Raw genomic sequence first — 19128 nt, 5'->3', positions numbered from 1 at the left:
TGGAAAAAAATTAAGATATTTTTAATTTCCATTTCAAAATGAATTTTCTAGAAGCAGAAAATTTTCAGAGACGATTGGCAAAAGAATGGATCAGCGTCTATGAAAGGAACACATCAGTTTGCTTGCATCCTTCGGGCAAGAACAAAGACAAATGGGAGATTATATGACAGAGTTTTATGAAGTAATGAGTCACGTGGCAAAATATTGCACCTCTCCTGGGACAAGAAGCAAGAAATACTGGCTGAGATGAGTCAATGGCAGGTTCAGAAAACACAAAAGGATGCCAGTTGGGTTGTTAGCCTATATAACTTCGCTGCAGGAAGTTGTATCTAAAGGTGGCATAGTTCAAAAACTGTACAAAAATGGAATAAAAATCCATTGAAAGATATCAAGTGCAAAGGTAAACATTTAACTAAAGACCTTGAGATGCAATAGTTTAAGAACGTGGGAGAAATTTATGTGGTGCTTCCTTCTCATTGCCACCTTCTGCCCTTCAGCATTTGCCGTTATCTAATCTCAGAGACAGCACACTGGCCTTGATGTCCCAGTGCATTTGTTCTTAGGAGAGCTACGGAGTCAGAAAATCTGAAATATACCCAACTTCATTGAGTTGACGCCAAAATTGACTTTGAACATGTATTTCAGCACCTTAGTCCACTAAGAATTCTTACACAGGTTTGTTTTGAGTTTTGGGTTGGTTTGGGGTTTTTTTCTTCTGAAAATGAGCAGAAGAGTAAATCATCAGTGATGATCAACACAGGCGTGGAGGTGCCCTTTTTCTTTTCTGCTGAAGTTGTGCCACTGGGCATAATGGAATGTAAAAAGAAATAAAATAAATAGCTGGTTAGGGTGCTTAGTCAAGAGAAGCAAGTCCTGGGTCAGTTGACCAGCTGGCAAACAGAAAATACCTACAGCTATATTTTCTGGAAATACAGGAAGAAAGATAAGATGCAGGGGATGTGGTTTAATTAGACCATAAACTTTAACTTATCTGGGATCTATCATCAATAGCTCATACAATGCAGGTCACCATTCCTTCCCTAATTGTTTCCACCTGATAGAGCCCTCCCTGACATCCACAGCTGGACCCCAGCTTGTTGCAGGGATGACTCCTTTCCCCAGAGAGCTAGACACTGAGGAGATGATTTGCAATGCCAGACAGTAGGTGTACCTTCCCCAAGGGGTGTGCCTTCTCTTACGATTTTGTTGTGAAGCCAGAACCATAAAGTGGTGACTTGTTTAGTTTGGACAAACCTCCTAATCTGTTTTTTGCCATGGAAGAGTGGGCAACTGTTGTGGTTCTCAGAAGAGACACAGAATTCCTTCAAAGCCCTTCCAAAAAAATCCAAAAAACTGAGGAGCTGAGTGACTCAATGGCTAATCTGGGTATATGGTGCAATGTGCAGGCTGGGGGGAATTGAAGTTTTGCTCCCTGGGTTTCCAGGGCCCTGGGGCCTGATCTGACCTGCATGAGACCAGCAACTGTATCTGCTTTCCCCTCACCATCTTCTGTTGGAGTTAACAGATAATGAGAACTCTTATCTAGTTCAGTTGTACTTACAAATAGCCTTTTGGTCACATATGGTTGGACGAGATTCTGTCCCAGTTGTGAAAGTTCTAGTAGCATTAAGAATTTTAAGAAGTTATTTCAAAAGCCATACAGGAATAAGACCATAATCACTTAAGGTGCTGAAACGGTAATTCAAAATACACTGGTTTCCAAAGCAAAGAGAAAATTGCTTATCAGGTTGTTAGAAAGAGTCCTTGCTCTCTTGCCTTAACAACTAATACTTAATTCATATATAGAAATTTTTCGTCGATGTAATCTGACTCCATTATACAAATATAATTAAACACTCATGTAAAAAATAATGTATTATATAATAGATTATATGTACAGTATATAGTATTATATATTAGTAATATTTTGACGCTCTTTTCTAATCTGTATAGAAACATAAGAGATAAATACTTGATTTTTCAAAAACTACCCCCAAAAAGCCATGCTACTTACATCTGTTTACAGTTTTTTGAAAATCAAAAACACCTCCTCTGGAATACTGTTAGCTTGATAAAGTCCGTGGGATATCATTTGTAAAAAAAATTATTTAATGAAAATGCAGACTACTAATCACAGCACTCGGTGACATCAGTCATTGAACAATTTATTGAAAATTTATGATGCTGATTGTTGTTTTCATTTAAAATGGCGCAGTAAGTTGGATTAATATAGTTCTCAAGCTTTCATTTTGTGAGTGCAACACAATACCTCATATTTGAATGGTTTAAAAAAAAAGTGGTTTTTGACGACTGGTGCAATCAAACAGTACAATGGAAACACAGTAAATATTTCTACTCACTGATTATTCTATCTGTAACTAAATGCCTAATACATGATTGAAGAAACACTGGAAATTTCAGAACTTTTTTTCTTTTATTTCAATAAAGTATCACCTTGTTTATTTATTTATTGATTTTATGAATACAGAAGTCCTTCAAAACTTAACTTTGTAAATAATTCATTGCATAATTACTCTTACGTGTTTGTATTAATCGGATAACGTCCATCATTCATACTGTTTTAAGGTAAAAATTTTCAAATAGTCCATAAGAACTTTACTTGAACACTAGATGGCAGCAAATATTTAGAAGTTGCCTTTTTTTTTTTTTTTTGGTCTCTGTGTATTATTCAGTGAATATTCATTAAAGTTGGGAGAGGAAGGAAAGTACAGTACAAGATTTTAGTACCATATATGAAACCCAACTGTATTTCATAATAGCTTCTTTTCCCCTCAGTTTTAATTTAAGAAAATAATTAATTTGTAAGTAGTATAATCAGATATTTGAATAAATGAGGCAAAAAAATGTGGGGTTTATTTTCTTTTAATTTTCAGAGTTCAGTGTCATCAGTAATAAGACTTTTACATTTCCATGGTTGTGGAAGTGGTTGTTTGGGGGGAAATGTTACTGTTGGGCTATGTTGTTATGCTGTTTCAAGTTCTATACTGAAAGATATTTGAATCATGGGAAGAAACCAAACGCTGAAATTAACCTGGGTAGCAAATTGAGTAATAATAACCTGTGGGCTGTATTAGATGTTTTCCTTGTAGTAGTCTATGAAGAACTGAATGGTTTTGTAGCTACTTCAGTGCATTATGTAGCTATATACTTTGTAAACACCACAGTGGTGCTTTCCCCGACCTCCTTATGCTGTTGAAGAACAAAATATCACTTGAAAAATGTGTGAGACAAATCTTGGGGTTATTCCATGCTATTAGCCTTTGATATCAACAAAGTTTTGCCAGATTTCAGTTATTTTCACTCAGGGCAGATTTCACTTGCATTATTATTTTTGACTGGATATTTATGTTTTTTCTAAAAGAATATCTATATTATTATTAAGGTCTAGATGCTTAGATCTGAACATGCATGTGAAATTACTTACAATTGTATAGGGTTTTTTAATTTTTGCCAAGTCATGTGGAACGTTTATATGAAATCCAAACATCAATAAAACAAAAATAACTTTAAAAGTGTAGTAATGGATCACAAAAATTTGGTAAGAGGGACTTTTGCTTTTTTTAAATAACCAGCAACCACCAAAAAATATTATTCATGGGACATGCAGGAAATACTAAATTCTCCTGGTAAAATCAGGTCAACTGCAATAAGCAGTAAAATGCTTCTCATGAATGTGATCAATACAAAATAGAGCTGCAGTTATCAAGTAAAAATGTGTGCATGGTAAATACTTTTGTGATAAAACTCTTGATCTGGCAAAAAAAGTCACCTAGCAAAATAACTGGTTTGGTATACCTTATTTGGCCTTGAAAAACAATTAAATATATGTATGTATATGTGCATATTACCTGTTCAATTTCGTTATGTTTTGATATAACAAAAATATGGCAGGTACCTGTATGTTTGACTTGCCAGGTACAAAAGGAGAAAACTGTTTGTAAAAACTGTGTATAAACAGATTGCCAAGTATGAGGCCATGCTGAAGAAAATACTAAAGTATCATTTCGGTTAGGAGTTGAACCAGAAAGTGCTTTGACATTGGTATGAAAAAAACAATCTTTTAAAGGTAGATTTATCTTTTTTTTTAAAGGTACTCTTCTTTAAATTGTCCTGAGTATATTCACTAAAGAATTACAGGGTTTTGTTTGTCTTTTTTTTTATAGCAAGGTTGTTCAGGATCATCTTTTAATTGTAAAAACCGTAAGTGGTGTAGGAAAGATCATGTAGGTCACTCTGTCTATAATATTAATGTCACAGAATATACTATGTTATTAGATGTTCATAAGATGATGTTGTACAAATGGTTCAAGTTATTGTCTAATGATTATTTTAAAATAATTTGTTGGAAACATGCTGACGCTTTCTTTAATCTAGTGCTAAAGCTCTGAATTCCGTATGTTTTCAGCCAAATACTTCTGTTCAGCTGTAACATATACATTTAATTTTGTCTCTTTTTCCTATTTCCAGATTGCTCTTGGAACAGTAACTAATGTGGAAGAAGCAGTAAAGTGGATAAGTTACACTTATCTTTATGTACGGATGAGAGCAAATCCATTAGTATATGGCATCAGTCACAAAGCTTATCAGGTATAAAATGCATTTTAAAAAAATCTGTAACCTCTCTGGGTCTCTAATCCTTCCCTGATGTGAGGATAAATATTTGCTATTTCTGCTTACCTGACATCAGCAATTCTTTTAAAGTGCTTAGAAAAAGATATTTTCTGTAGAGGAATATTTTTAACACTAAATTAAGAGGCCCTTTCTGTTCACATAAAAACACATTTTCACTGGCCAAGTTATGCTCCAAAGGACAACATTCATTCTTATCAGACAGTTACTGTAACTGGGCCTGTTGTCAGTGTTTCAGTATTGTGGGCTAGATATAAATGATAAAATAAAGCATTCTTGAGTCGCTTGCTTTCCCCTCTGCTCCCGTCAGCTTTTGTTTTAGAATGTTTCATCCCACAACATCTTATAAATTACAAAATGACATTTTTAATTGGGTTGGTTTTTTTTCTTTCTTGTGATTTAGTAATTGTAAGATATTTTTATTCATTTATTTTTAATTTGTTTTGGTTTCTTTAGAAGTGTTCCATGCAGTGATATAAATCAGAGCACAGTTATATAAGGTTTTTTCCCAAGTTTTTTTCATTATCTGTAATATTTAGGAAGTTTAAGAGTTTACAGATTATCTAAATATTGTTACTTTTATCTGTACAGATGTTTATAAGCATTTAATGTTAACATGGTTTAGACACAGGTAATTGAGCCTAAAGCAAGGTGAAGCTCTCACAAGTGTATGGTAACTGCAGTTTATTTCACATGCCTTGAATCTGTTTTGTGACTTCATAATTTGTCATGATATTGTGAACAGCAGTCGCTTCAGTCATTGTAACAAGTAGAGGTATATGTCAGGAGATTATTTTTTTTGATAGCTTTTGTGTCCGATAGTGGAAGCTGCAGTGGAAGTAGGTAGACTATTGTTTAAGCAAGCTTCTGCAGACACCTTTAGATCTCTGGTCATCTCAAATCTGTTTTCTATAAAAAGCCTCACAGTACCTTACCATATGTTTATATAACACTGTGTAACACAAATCACAAAGTAATAGATAAATGAAAGGCAAAAATTGCTTTGCAAGTGAGAAGAATGTTGCCCTATTCCTATAAATTCCTTCTTTTTTCTATTTTATCAGGTATTTTCAACAGTGTTATTAACAAATTTTTGATTAAAAGAAATTCAACCGTGGTGGTAATAACTGGTTAAAAAGAAGTAATAAAACACTAACAGAATTTTTTTTATAAATTTAAAAAATAATGAACAAGAGTTGCTCCCCCCTCCCCTTGCTTTTGTGTTTTTATTCAGCTGCTGAGAAAGTGGAGATTGCCAGCAGTTGTCTTTTTCTGCCACTAACCTCCTTTCTACCCCTTCTGATTTGATGTGCTAATAATAGACATTCCTATTTTTGTGTTAGAGCAGTAACAAATTATATCAATTTGAAGTGTTATCCATTCACGTAGGAGCAAACCCAATGCCAATCCCCTTATTTTCTAGATAAACCAGTTTTAAACATCAAAGCTAATGTGTTATAGACAGTATACGGATGGTATAGTGCCAGATGTGGGCATAACCACAGATTTGCTCACTTAGGCCGTTCTGTTCCTTCTGTTCTGGTTATAGGTATCTGATTTTCATAATTGGTATCTTATTGTTTCTTAGTAATGTTACAGCGTGCCAATTTCCATCTTTCTTTTGGCTGACAGCCAATGCTACCCATTCAGAATCCATATATCTGCATAACCATTGTGGGTCACACTCTTCCCAGCTGTTTGATGGGGCTGAGAAGATGCAAACTCGTTCTCCTTTCCCTTTCCACAGGCGCTCACCACATCCAGTAATTACTTTAGGACACAAGAGGTCCAGCCTGTCCATACAAAAGGAGCATGTTGTATTGTACAGGGAGACCAGGGCAAGCATGCACCTGCCATGCGTGGCCATGTTCTGCACCCTACGTGTTGTCTCCAGCATATTACTGTTCCCCACCTAGCCCATTTCTGGGCTACACCCAGGAGTAGGCTACTCCAGGCCCACTGCTTTGATTTGTGACTTTTCAAGTCGTTTGCCAGAAGTGCCAATGATGCCTTTTACAAAATTTATGATGAGCAGTAAGAAGAAACAAAGAGTGGAAGGAAAAAGTGGAGCAAATGTCAGTGTCACATTAGTGAAGCCTGTGATATGAATTACAGGCATTTTCTCATCCTTTTAGGGTTCCAAAGGAGAGGTGGCTGTTTTTTTTTAAAGTAACCCCTTTGTCTGTTTTCCCCTCTTTTTGGTTCCACTCTTTGGTGTTCCCACAGTTAAGCAAAGCTTTTTATCCCCATAAGCTGTATGTTTATGTTTAGAAGATCTGTAAAAGTTAGAAGAGCTTGTCCCCAACGCTTCTCTCACTTAGCTAGAGAAAACAGTGTGAATAATAATGTACTTTATCATGCATTCTTCAATTTCCATATGTATACTCCAGACCTGCTCAGTTTCTTGCTGCAGACACACCAAGGCTCATTTTTAAGAGTATGGCTTAAAGCTGTTCTAGGCTGAATCTTTTACTCTGTGGGATTTCTAATTACGCAAGTTCAACAAGAAGGGTGCTAACCGTGGATTCTCTAGACTGGAATATTGTTTCACAACCTTTTCAAGTTGGTGACCTTTCCTTTAAAGTTAAAACCTTTGTATTTGTAAAAAAAATTAGTCTACGGTTACAGCTTTAGCTTTTTTGTACCTAAGGCAAAAGATTGGCAGGTAATTTGGGCTGCCAAAGGAGTAAGGAAGTGTTTTGATATTTTTTCATTTTTTTCTCCTCTCTTTAGTTTTAAGAAACATTAAACATCTGGCATCCTGATCACTTTTTTTTTTGACCACCTCTGCTCTGAAATCTGACCTCAGTGCATGACTTACTATTGAGAAAAGCACTCTAGACCTTTGTCATCTTAGCTTTTGACTTGAAACTAAGGCAAGCCATAACTAAGGAGAAACAGCTTTGGAGTAACTGGCAAAGACAGGGAATATTAGGAACTGGTCTTGCAGCTGCTTTGTGGAGATGGCTGTGTTTGTCTGCAGCTTTGCTGAACATGAGATGAAGCACTTCGGCATAAAGATGAAACTGAATTCTGGCCCACGGAAAACCAGAGCAGAGCAAGGCATAGCAGTTCTTAAAGCCTGCTCCTTTTTGCAGTCCTGGTCATATCTCTGGTGGAGATTTACCAAGAGGGCTGATGTGACTTACTCTGTACGAAATCTGAACTATACAAGCCCTAAAACAAGAATGCTGCCTGTGCACTAGAACAGAGTTTCAGTGTTTTCAAATTTGGTGACTAACCATTGCTTATGTAATTAGAGCCGTACCTGAAGTGCACATATACCAGAGGGTTATCATGATGATGAATCCCTTTTCACCCATCCCTGTCAGTCTGGGTATGCCAGGTGCGTGATGTGGAAACACAGTTATACAGCAGTCCCACTCAGATGGGAGTTTTGCCCAGCCTTGTATGTACATACACATTACTGCTTGGACAAAATGTCCAAGTTTCTGAACTTTGATGTGAATAGAAGTGGTATTGGGCACAGCAAGCTCCTTGTGTGCTTTAACATGAATGTTTATATGGCACGTCTGTAATTCAATAATTAAAATATCCCAGCTGACATACCCAAAGCTTTTGGGGATATTAAAGTTTTTTTGCTAGTAAACATTTCAGCCATCCAATTTGAAGCTTATTCTATTTGTAATACATTTAAAGCCATCTTGGTGTCAAATACTCAGGCAAGATATATCTTCGGCCCTTCATAAATAAAAAATACCATAAGATGGCATGGGTTTGTGAAGTGATACAGTAATGATATTTTTATGAAGAATATGTTATCATTAAAACTTTTAAAACCTTCAATGTAAACTTATTTGATAATCATGCTACCCTTTCATAAGTAATATTCTACATTGTATTGATAGTCTCAAAGCATTGTTAAAGAAATATTATTCTGATTATTTTTTCCTGTACAGGCAGTTTTTGGTCAATAATGTCAATGTAACTGTTATTGGTGAGATCTTAGGAAAATCTTGATTTAATAACCGTACCTTCCTTGTATTTGTTTTCTGGCTTTGCCTGACTGGCTTATCTCAATAAAATTATTTATTTAACAATTTCTTTTTTCTTTTATACAAATAAATGTGTGTGTTTCGTGTCTAGATAGATCCAGGTCTAGAAAAGCACAGAGAACAATTGGTAATTGAAGTTGGCAGAAAACTGGACAAAGCCCGCATGATTCGCTTTGAAGAACGAACTGGCTTTTTTTCTTCAACAGATTTAGGCAGAACTGCCAGCCACTACTATATTAAATACAATACTATAGAGGTAAAATATGATGTTCTATCTCCGGGGTTTTTTCCTTCTTTTTGAAGCTATACCTAAAATAGTTGTAAGATATTACAGAATATGTAGCTGATTTGTTCAATGTATTTTCAAATCATATTTACCGAAATAGGGAGAGAGGAAATAGAGAGGAAAAAGAAAGAAACTAAGTATAAAGCAATACTGAAAAATTAGACTTGGTGTGAAGTGAGACTTGAAATTTCTAAAGTCTCTGCCTTCTTTTAGTTAAATTATAAGAAACGTTTTTATATCATCAGTGTGTGCAACCATTGGTACATGATAGCACAGTCAAGTCTAGAGTCTGATAACAGAAAAGTTTTTCTGCATGAAAATCTTATCAGGTTGCCAATGTTAAACAATTTCTGGGACTGCAATCAGATTGTGTTGTAAACATGTTAGGAAGATGCATTGTACAAAACTTTTTAGTATTGGAAACTTGACTTGATGTACACATTCATCTTAAAATCTTTCTTTTGTAGAAGATAAATCTTTTTCTTAAATAATGCTGAAGACTTGACATTAACAATTTTCGACTGTTTACTGTCACTAAATGTAATTAGCCTCTCAGATTTGTTCACTCAAATATGTCCTAGACTTTTTTCGAAATGGCCACAGATTTCATGCCTCTCAATTTTGGGGTGCCCAAGCCTTGAGGGGCCTGTTTTTCTGAAAGCACTGAGAAGCCATTCTGGAAATTTTTCCTGTTATTGCATCACTCTATCTTCCAATAACTTCATTACATTTTAACCTTATATGCCTTTTACAGTCTTGGTTAATGTTTCTTTCTTTTGTGCTATATGTATATTTTTATTTTCAGTGTTATCAATTCATTTTATTTTTAATAGACTTTCAATGAATTGTTTGATGCGCATAAAACAGACGGCGATATATTTGCTATAGTATCTAAAGCTGAAGAATTCGAACAGATAAAGGTAAAGTTGTATCCTTTCATACAAAGAATATGTCATAGAAGTAGTCATTTCTGTGGTACTCACTCCATAAATAGTAAGTGTCTACAGACCCAAGTTTTGTTAAATATTAAGCACCATTATAAATTGTTTTCTAAGTAGGCATAATTGCCAAGAACTATATATGCTCTCGCTCAAATTTATATGTAGTTCAGCTTGAACGATAGTGCATATTTAATAACGAGTTATAGATCTTTGGGAATTCCTTTTAAATGCTTTTAAGAACTTTTCAGCTGCTCAATTATTAACAGGTGAAGATAAGTGTCCATTGGAATGGTGCATCCAGGGATGAGATAGTTTTTCTGTTTGAAGTTTAAACCATTATTAGATGTCTCCCTGAACAATTTGCTTTACCAGAAATGAAGGCAGGACTCACTGAAGATAACTGTGATACACTTCATGCAGGGAACAATATTAGATTAGCAGAATGATAAATTTTGATAAATTATTTTCAGATTTGAAATCTAGAAAGTAACAGATTTTGTTGTGCAGGCTAGAAGATTACTGTCCTATCGTACTCAGTTCGATTCCAACCACCTTTTTTGCCACCTGTGTGGGTAGGACACAAGACAATACATTGCAAGCTGGCATGAGCTTGTTTGCCCATGCTTCCATCTCATAGAGGTGTGAGCCAGACTCCACAGGGTTTATTAGCTTGGGCTCATTGCCATTTTACCACAATTATACAACTTTCAGATCAGAGCTGGCTCTCATTCACCTGGCTCTGCAAACTGGCAGTGTGAATCCCTCGCCGTCTACATATTTACATATTTGCACACATTGTCTGAGAATTACCATCTCTTTATCTAATGGAGAAATTCTATTTTGCTGTAATCTCTTCTATTATAGAAGATAATAAGCAGTGAGGTTTCACAGTGATACATACAACGTTTTCCAAGCTAGAAGGGTTTTTTTATGGTAGTGATACTGCTTTGCTAGGTCTAAATTTAGCGTAAGAGAATATTTAAAAGGAAAGCATATGGAAAATCTGATGTGATATGCTTCTATATTTGTAATAAAGTTAGTAGTGATGCTTCTTGACTAAAGCATAGTTTTTCTAGTTTGCTTTCTCAGTTTTGCATGGTATGGCATCGGTGCAACACCATTTCCATTTTTTTTGCGATTCATTTGCTGTGCATCTCTGGATTTTAAAACTAGTAACCGATTTTCACAAGAGTAACTCAGGTTTTACCCCTCTGTGTGATACAGATTGTGACTTTTGTTAATATGAATCATGTCTCCATAAAGCCTTTAAAATTCTGTATTTTGAGATAGGTACATTGTCAGTAGCTGAAAGACAGATCTGGAATTGATGTGTACTGTGCTATGCAAGAGCAGAAAAAAATATCAAAAATGCTGTTATAAGCAGAGCATAATATTCCCCTGACACTGGAGTTATCTGTGATGGTTGTGTTCTTCATCTTTTTCTTTCCTGTAGGATCAGTGGCTGGATAGTTGGGGATTTTAACCCAATTGTCTTAGGGTCTTTTGTATGTCAGGTAGTCAGGTCCAAATGAAAATTACTTCCAGCTGGTTTCCTGCAGGGACCAAACATTTATCCTCTTTAAATAAGTTTTACACTAACAGACTATTAGTAAATCAAAGAATATGTAGATTTATGCTGGTTTTGCCATGTAAGGGTCATCAGTTAGAATGTGAAATGTTATGCATTATTCAAAGCATAGATATTAATATTTCTTTACTCATATTAAGACTTAATCTTATTAACAGTGAAAATTTTAATATCATGAATCATAGTACTTCACAGTTTTGAGTTAAAAATGTATTATGCCACATGCAAACTATGTAACTTTAATGAGTACATTTAATGTTAATTCAAGGTTGCCCTAATCCAGATGGACAGAGGTTTTACTCTGGTCAAATAAAAAATGAAATCTCATCAGATGAAGGATGGTAGGGTCAGAAGATTCAATTTTTGTGGCATATCAAATTTTTGTATGTCAATGGCAACCTTAATAGATGGTGATGAATAATAAAATGTAATTGTGTCACTATTAAGATAGTTTCGATTATGGTCTATTAGCTACATAGTGGAAAAAGTGGGTTTGCTGCTTTTTTCCTTCTTTTTTTTTTCTCCTTTAAACTAGAGAATCCATTTAAAAATAATGTAACCATGTTATAAGCAAATTTTTGTTTCAGTGTAAAAAATTTTTATCAAATTGCTCCAGCCTCTTCAGAATGTATAATTGTGTTTTAGGTAAGAGAAGAAGAAATAGAAGAGCTGGATACCTTACTGAATGATTTCTGTGAACTTCCTGCTCCAGGAGGTGTGGAAAACAATTATGGAAAAATTAATATCCTCCTTCAAACATATATTAGCAGAGGGGAGATGGATAGCTTCTCCCTTATTTCAGATTCTGCATATGTTGCACAGGTAAAAATAGTATTTTTTACATGTCTGTTGCTGTCTTCTGCTGTTTTCATTCTCCCAAATGTTTACAATTATGTTAAGTAGGCCTTGATCTGCAACTTTTTGTACATTTTATGCAAATTGATTTGAAAATCAAAGCCTTGTGTGTGTGCCTATGTGTGGTATAATATTTAAGTAGAAAAGGTTTGCAAAAGCCTGCCTTGGGAGGCTATTGCATTTTTTGTTAATTATGAATGTCCTTTTTGTTTGTATTACTCCTGTAGTTTTAATATATTTAGTAGTTCTAACTGTGATTGCACAGAAATTTTATTAACTTTTCTTCTAAATCTGGAAAACTCTTGCGATCTATTTTTATGTTTTGTGTACTTTTATACTTCATTCTGCAAGACATAATTTGTCTTTTATTCACATACCTTGACTTACACAAGAAAGATGTGCTATCACATTTTTATTGCTAGGTGTAATCACACAAATTTACATATCGGTCTACATATTTGTTTGTCAGCTTGATTTGACACCTGAATGGTTGATAGTTATATAGCATGTTTAGTTATTACACAGAATAACAAGAGAACTGCAAGTCTGTGACATAGAATTGCTTGCTTACACAATTAGAGTCCATCTTAGAAAGAAAGGGATGTTGCTTGAAAGTTTAGAATTCTAAATCCCAAAGAACTCAAAGTTACAAAATGCTCATAGACAATCCCAGATGTGCAACACTAACAAACGTATGAAATAGATTATAAAGTTCTACCTTTTAGCCTGTCCTATCTCTCTTTCTCTCTTTTTTTTTCCTTTTTTTTTTTTTTTTTTTTTTTTTTTAACAGTCAGAAACATGTTGCATTGAATCATTTTTGTCTCATCCTTGCAGTACCATTTTGGAAAGAATTGACTGTAAAACTGCATTTAGTTGGTGCTAAAGATGAGAGTTAAGTATTCAAAAGTATACATATTCTTCAGCAAGATTTTCATACTAACATTACCTTCTTCATTTCATAGCACTTATAGGTATAAATGAGAAAATTCTGAAATCATTTTGCACATCATAAAAACTGTGGTACTTGCACAGCAAGATCATTTTCACTGTGATTCTTTTAATCTTTGCTTTCAAGACAATTGCTTTTATTTGTCTGTCTCAATTACAGCATTTTTACGGAGGCAACACGGTCTTCTCAGATCTTCATAAGCTGTACATGTGAAAGCAGTGCTACAAATTGTGAATTTTTTTAATTGGATAGGGACTATTAAGAAAATCATTCATCCTTTCTAAGTAAAAGAAATGTGCTTCTTTAGTAACATATGCTTCCTATCACGACCAAATAATTTTCTATTTTTTATTCCTGTTGGCATTGCAGAGCCAGTAGAGAATGATTGTATTATATTCCATGAATCAAGAACAGAATTGCTAATCCAGGCATAGTACTGGTTAAGAAAAAAAAAATTCATAATACATTTATGGAAGGAATATCATAACTTACGTTTTCAGGATAAGACTGACCTCATTCAAGCTTATGTTAATAATTAATTTTCCAAGTCCAAAGCAGATTTATACAGCTTGGTTACACAATAGCCTCAGAAGATAGTAGCTTGTTAAAAAAAAGTCACTACTGTTAAACTTCTGTGCAAATGTGAAATTCAGTGTGAAATGGGATGCTATTATGGAAACACAAATGAAGTGACAAATTAAAACCTGAATTTCCATATAAATGTGAGTTTGCAGGTATATACTATATGGGGGGAGAAGAAGGAAGATATGAAATACAGTAAGTGAATTTCTTTCAAAAGTGATTGAGACACAATAAATTTACAACTCCCTAATGTTAGCATAACCGTGATCAAAATTCTATGGCAGACTTGCCACTACAACTTTAATTGGTTGCACATTTTTCTTTTCATAATTTCTGTAGGCAATCATGAGGTAGTTCTGCCACTAGGCAGTGATGGAAAAAATAGTTTTCAAGAATGTTTGAAATAAGTTTGAAAAGAAAAATCTATTGTTATGGTTTGTCAAAGATGAGTCTATGGGATCCTTTTCATTTTACAAAGAATACTTGAGAGAATTACAACATTTTTGCATTTTTTTTTTCACTCTCCAGAATGCAGCTCGTATTGTTCGAGCTCTTTTTGAGATTGCCCTTAGGAAACGTTGGCCTGCAATGACATATCGACTACTGAATCTCAGCAAAGTCATCGACAAGCGGCTGTGGGGCTGGGTTAGCCCTTTGAGACAGTTCTCAGTGTTACCACCATCAGTCCTCTCAAAGTTGGAAGAGAAGAATCTCACTATAGACAAGATGAAGGACATGAGAAAAGATGAAATAGGTGAGAAATCAGCAATGCTGATCTGCTTAAACTATTAGTAATCAATGGGCAAGTTAGAACTAAATCTGAGCCATTCATTAGTATACCCACTCTGGTCTGGAAGCCATGTAGGCAGATTAATATCGTATTACGGTCTGTCCAATAAAGAAGGTTTATTCAGTCTCCACAGCTTGTAAAATGGCACAGCTTTGAGTGTAAGGCTAGCCCATGTCCTGCCAACCCCAGAATACATGTGGAATGGAGATGTATGTTGATACGTATTTACATATATGTGTGTGTGTATATTTATGTTGACCTGTGCTTCCCTTCTTGCTCACATTATATAATACACTACTATAAAAGGCATCTGTTTATTTTTGCCAGTTGGCAAAATAGGGCTTTTTTTTTTTTTTATTGAAATACTATTAACGTGAAAAAGAATAGAAGCAGATTATTATGTCCTGGTATACTATCAGTAAATGGCCTGCTTCTGAAACACTGCATTAATTTTCATTGAACATGGAAAATTCATTGTCACTGGTGTCATTGCAGCAAAACCTTAATGGAATTTTTTAAAGGATTTGACACTTCAATAATGAGAAAATCCACAAGCCTACTGATAGACATAATGACAATTTCTAGTATGTGCGTATAAACCGTTGTGTATCAACTGTCCACCAGCTGGTTGAAGTTGAAAAAAAAATTTGCTTGTAATGAATTTCTTTTTCCTATCTTAGTATATTCTTTCTTATTTGGGCTTTCTTTGCACCTATTACTGCCAAGTTGTTGAGAAACAAACTACCCTTTTTTAAAAAAAATCTAATTTTACAATAAAAATACAATTCATATTCACTGCTTTTTAGAAGTTATGACTGACCTCTGACTTAGTATTTCTCTCATTTGACAGGAGAACTACATTCCCAACTTAGGAATTTTTGTTATATGCCTAATTTATGTTGGAAACAGTTGAAGAAATATGTAAAAGTTTGCAGAATTAGAGGCTATATTTTTATTTAATAAATTAAGCCAAAGGACTATGAGAAAATTTTAAAAGCTTACTTTATCTGTGCATTACAATATATAGTAATTTTAAATGTATTTAAAATACATTTTATTTGAAGTGCTAACATTATCATGCTTTTCTGTTCAGAAGCATTAAAGCACTTTTTTATTCAGATTTGTTAATTTGTTGTGTATTCGTGCAGTCTTTTTAGTACTTAATATTCTTTTCCATTGATTGTGTTAGTGTTTTTTCTCTTCTTTTTTTTTTATGCTTCTTTGTCCCCGTACCTGCCCTTGGTGAAGCAAGAAATTTTGTATTAAAGTACAAAACCAGTTTTGCTTCCTTCAACATAGTGGAACTAGTATTGACAAGATGGAAATGTATCTATATGTACCTATAAAATGTCTAGTTTTGTTTTATCCTAACTTAGTTTGAAAGTAGATGAGGCTTGGGATCTGACACTGGAAATAAGTCATTGCTGACGCTATGTAATGATATTCCATGTTCTTCAGCCTTACAAACATCAAAGCAAGTTGATCTCTGCATCTCTGTGCAGTACTGTTACTTGGCCTCTCTTTCTGACACCAAGGGCGTGAAGGAAGCACTTGCCTGGCAGCCGCCTTATTTTTATTTGAATTCAAAGCCATATTGAAATGAGAAAAGGCACAGCCTCTAAGTGCTGCCTTGTTCTCTGACTCCATAGGACTAGTTTCAGTCTTAGCATTTCTTCATGCTATTCTGACCTTGGAGATAGAATAAAAAAAGACAGGAGCTAGCTAGCTAACACAGTCCATGGCCTCAGGAGAGATAAAAGCATCAGATGGGTGGCAGCTCTCCCAGTGAATAAAGAGCATGTTGCATGCACAGATCCTGGATTCCAGTGTACCACAAATTGTTCAACACCAATCTATGCGCTATTGCAATGTAACCATGGAGTTTCCAGAAAGCGAAGAAATCACTGTTATCTGAGATAAACAGTCCTGGTTTTTCAGGATACTGATGACAATTGTGTGGAATAAACAAAATTTAATCTACTTTTGTTAAACATACCTGTTTTCTCAAATAGTCAGCTTTTGTTCAGAAGGCTTTAATATTTCTTAAATGCAGTTGATAGTGTCTCATAATGTGAGTATTTTTTAAAAAGGAGGGGGAGAGAGTTTTATATTATTTTACAGAAGTTGGAAGAGCAGCCTTATTTTCCCCTAGCAGATAAGTGTGCAAAGCCTCAGTGCTGTCCTGTACAAATGCAGAAGTTCACCTCACACATCGTGATACACAAAGTGATTTTTGGCATGAAAAAGCAGACTTGCCTACATAAACTTATTGAGTCATAGCTTTGAATATTTGGCACCTACCTTTATTTAACACAATTTCTGAAGTTTTACCTCTAATTGCAAAAGCTAGTCACTGTGCAGGTATGCTATAATACTGTATATATCAAGAAGTCGTTCCAATGCAATTGTTTTGATTTTTAATAATCCACTTCCTGGAGGTGCACTTATTTTACCAACTGCAAATTAAACTGATTAAATATGTGCTAAAACTTTTGCATTAGGGATTAGCTTCTTAAGATCACCATTCATTACTTTAAGAGTATAGATAAACACCTGTGTGAGGCAAAATCTGCCAGTTTGTTAAATAAGAAAAACTGGAAAGTCAAGGTCAATATAAAAAAAATAGAAATTGCAAGATATTATGCTCCTAAATTTTGTGCAATAGCAAGAAAAAATTTGCATCACCTTTTCGCTTTGCACATAATGCAAATAATAGGATCCCTTCTCTTTTTCTTTCTTTGTTTTTTTAATGGGAAAGTGTGGACAGAAACCGCATAACATATCAGAAAATATCAATAGCCATTTGTAAGTTAGCTTTTAGCAGTAAGTACTTATGATCTTTGCAATTACAATGTAAAATACGGTCCACATAATTACACAAGCAATTTCAGTGAAAATCTGATAAATCTTTCCCTAAATAAGCAAGAAGTTGCAATATTTTTCAGGAAAAATAAGAAATCACTGCTACATACTTTGTTTTATATTTAAAATTAAGTGCAAAGGAACTGATTTCAGCTGTAAAATACAAGTAGGAAAGATTTTTTAATGAATATCATCATTTTACTGCCTTAGTTACCCTGACTGTAATAGAAAATCAAAACGTTGCAAGATTTAATTTTTCCTGTGTCTCAGTTACACACTGGTGTATTCTGAAAGATCAGAGCTGCTGTGAGATATTTACTAGTTGTGTGCATTTTTAAGCTATTAACTACCTTTATTCAGCTTTATGAAAAGCGTTCTGTCTGCTTTGAATTGCTACACAGGAATTGTAGAAGTTCAAATGTGTGTCCTTCATTAAATAGAAGGTCAGTATTCGTGCTTTAAAAAAGAACTATGTGGCTTGGTAAGAGCCTGGTCAAAAAGTCAGTAAAGGAAAGGGAACTAGCTTGACATAATACGTTTTCAGTGTGAATTCTTAATAGTTATTTTAACCCCTTAGTTATAGCCAACAGGGGGGGTTAATACTGATTTTTCTAGGCTCTAAATTGCTAATTCAAGTTAAGTATTACAAAATATTCAGACATGCCAGGTCAAGAGAGTCAGACATTTATGCACCTAAGAGCAAAACAAGCAAGCAATAATACTTCTCTCTAAAAGCCTATTTGAAAGTCGGAGTTGTATTATTTTTCCTGGAAATGCAAATTTGTTGCACCTAATGTTTTCTTGGCAGGTCATATGCTGCATCATGTGAAGATTGGGTTAAAGGTAAAACAGTGTGTCCATCAAATCCCCTCCATCATAATGGAAGCAACAATTCAGCCAATTACCCGCACGGTGCTCCGAGTTCGGCTGAACATTGCTCCTGACTTCACGTGGAATGATCAGGTAAAAAAAAAAGAGGTGGAAGAAGGACAGGAAGCATTAATTTAGCTTCAGTAATGGGGATGATCACAGGGAGTCCATAGCTCTTTGGATAAGAAAAAAATATTTATTTTAGCTAAAAAGCAAATTTGATAATAGGAATGGAATGACCTTTAAGACTTTTATAGAAGCCTTGAAGAAGTGGCACCCAAAGATCATCTTTTTACTTCCGTTAATTGTTACAGGATTGCACTGTTTATAACATGTTGAAGCAAGTGCTTATACTGAATATTAATAGTAGGCACACACAGATTTGAGTTACATGCCCAAAAAGGAGAAGCAAGAAAAGGGACACACAGATAGCTCTCTGAACTATGAATGAAAGTCAAATGCAGAAAATAAAGCCTCGAAATACATTTCATGTATGCCAAGTTCGGCTGCTTTTTATGGCTTTACAAATGCACATTCACAACATCAGTGCCTTTTTTTTCTGTTGGGACTTGTCTGAACAGAAAAAATGAGCTATGTTTGGAATTATATCCATCTATATTTTACGGTGCAAATTTATATGAAAGGAGTTGTACTAGTTGCACATTTAGATATACCCACACCCTTTGATTCAGCACCTGCTCATTAGAAATAGATTTAAGATAAATCTAAGTGAAATAC

General features: G+C 34.6%; 1 protein-coding gene across 1 annotated transcript in view; it reads left to right on the top strand.

The window, feature by feature from the left end:
- The window catches only part of ASCC3 (activating signal cointegrator 1 complex subunit 3), a 261873-nt gene that overhangs the window by 164340 nt on the left and 78405 nt on the right, over window positions 1–19128 (top strand). Inside the window, exons 18-23 of the mRNA XM_035888780.1 lie at window positions 4489–4608; window positions 8758–8922; window positions 9786–9872; window positions 12127–12303; window positions 14397–14622; window positions 18329–18483. Coding sequence (XP_035744673.1) covers window positions 4489–4608; window positions 8758–8922; window positions 9786–9872; window positions 12127–12303; window positions 14397–14622; window positions 18329–18483 — 930 coding nt within the window. The remainder of the gene's footprint in view (window positions 1–4488; window positions 4609–8757; window positions 8923–9785; window positions 9873–12126; window positions 12304–14396; window positions 14623–18328; window positions 18484–19128) is intronic.

This window comes from Egretta garzetta, unplaced genomic scaffold (genome assembly GCF_000687185.1).
Source record: "Egretta garzetta isolate BGI_Z169 unplaced genomic scaffold, ASM68718v1 scaffold231, whole genome shotgun sequence".
Taxonomy (NCBI): Eukaryota; Metazoa; Chordata; class Aves; order Pelecaniformes; family Ardeidae; genus Egretta; species Egretta garzetta.
This window is presented reverse-complemented; position numbering and strand designations above follow the sequence as displayed.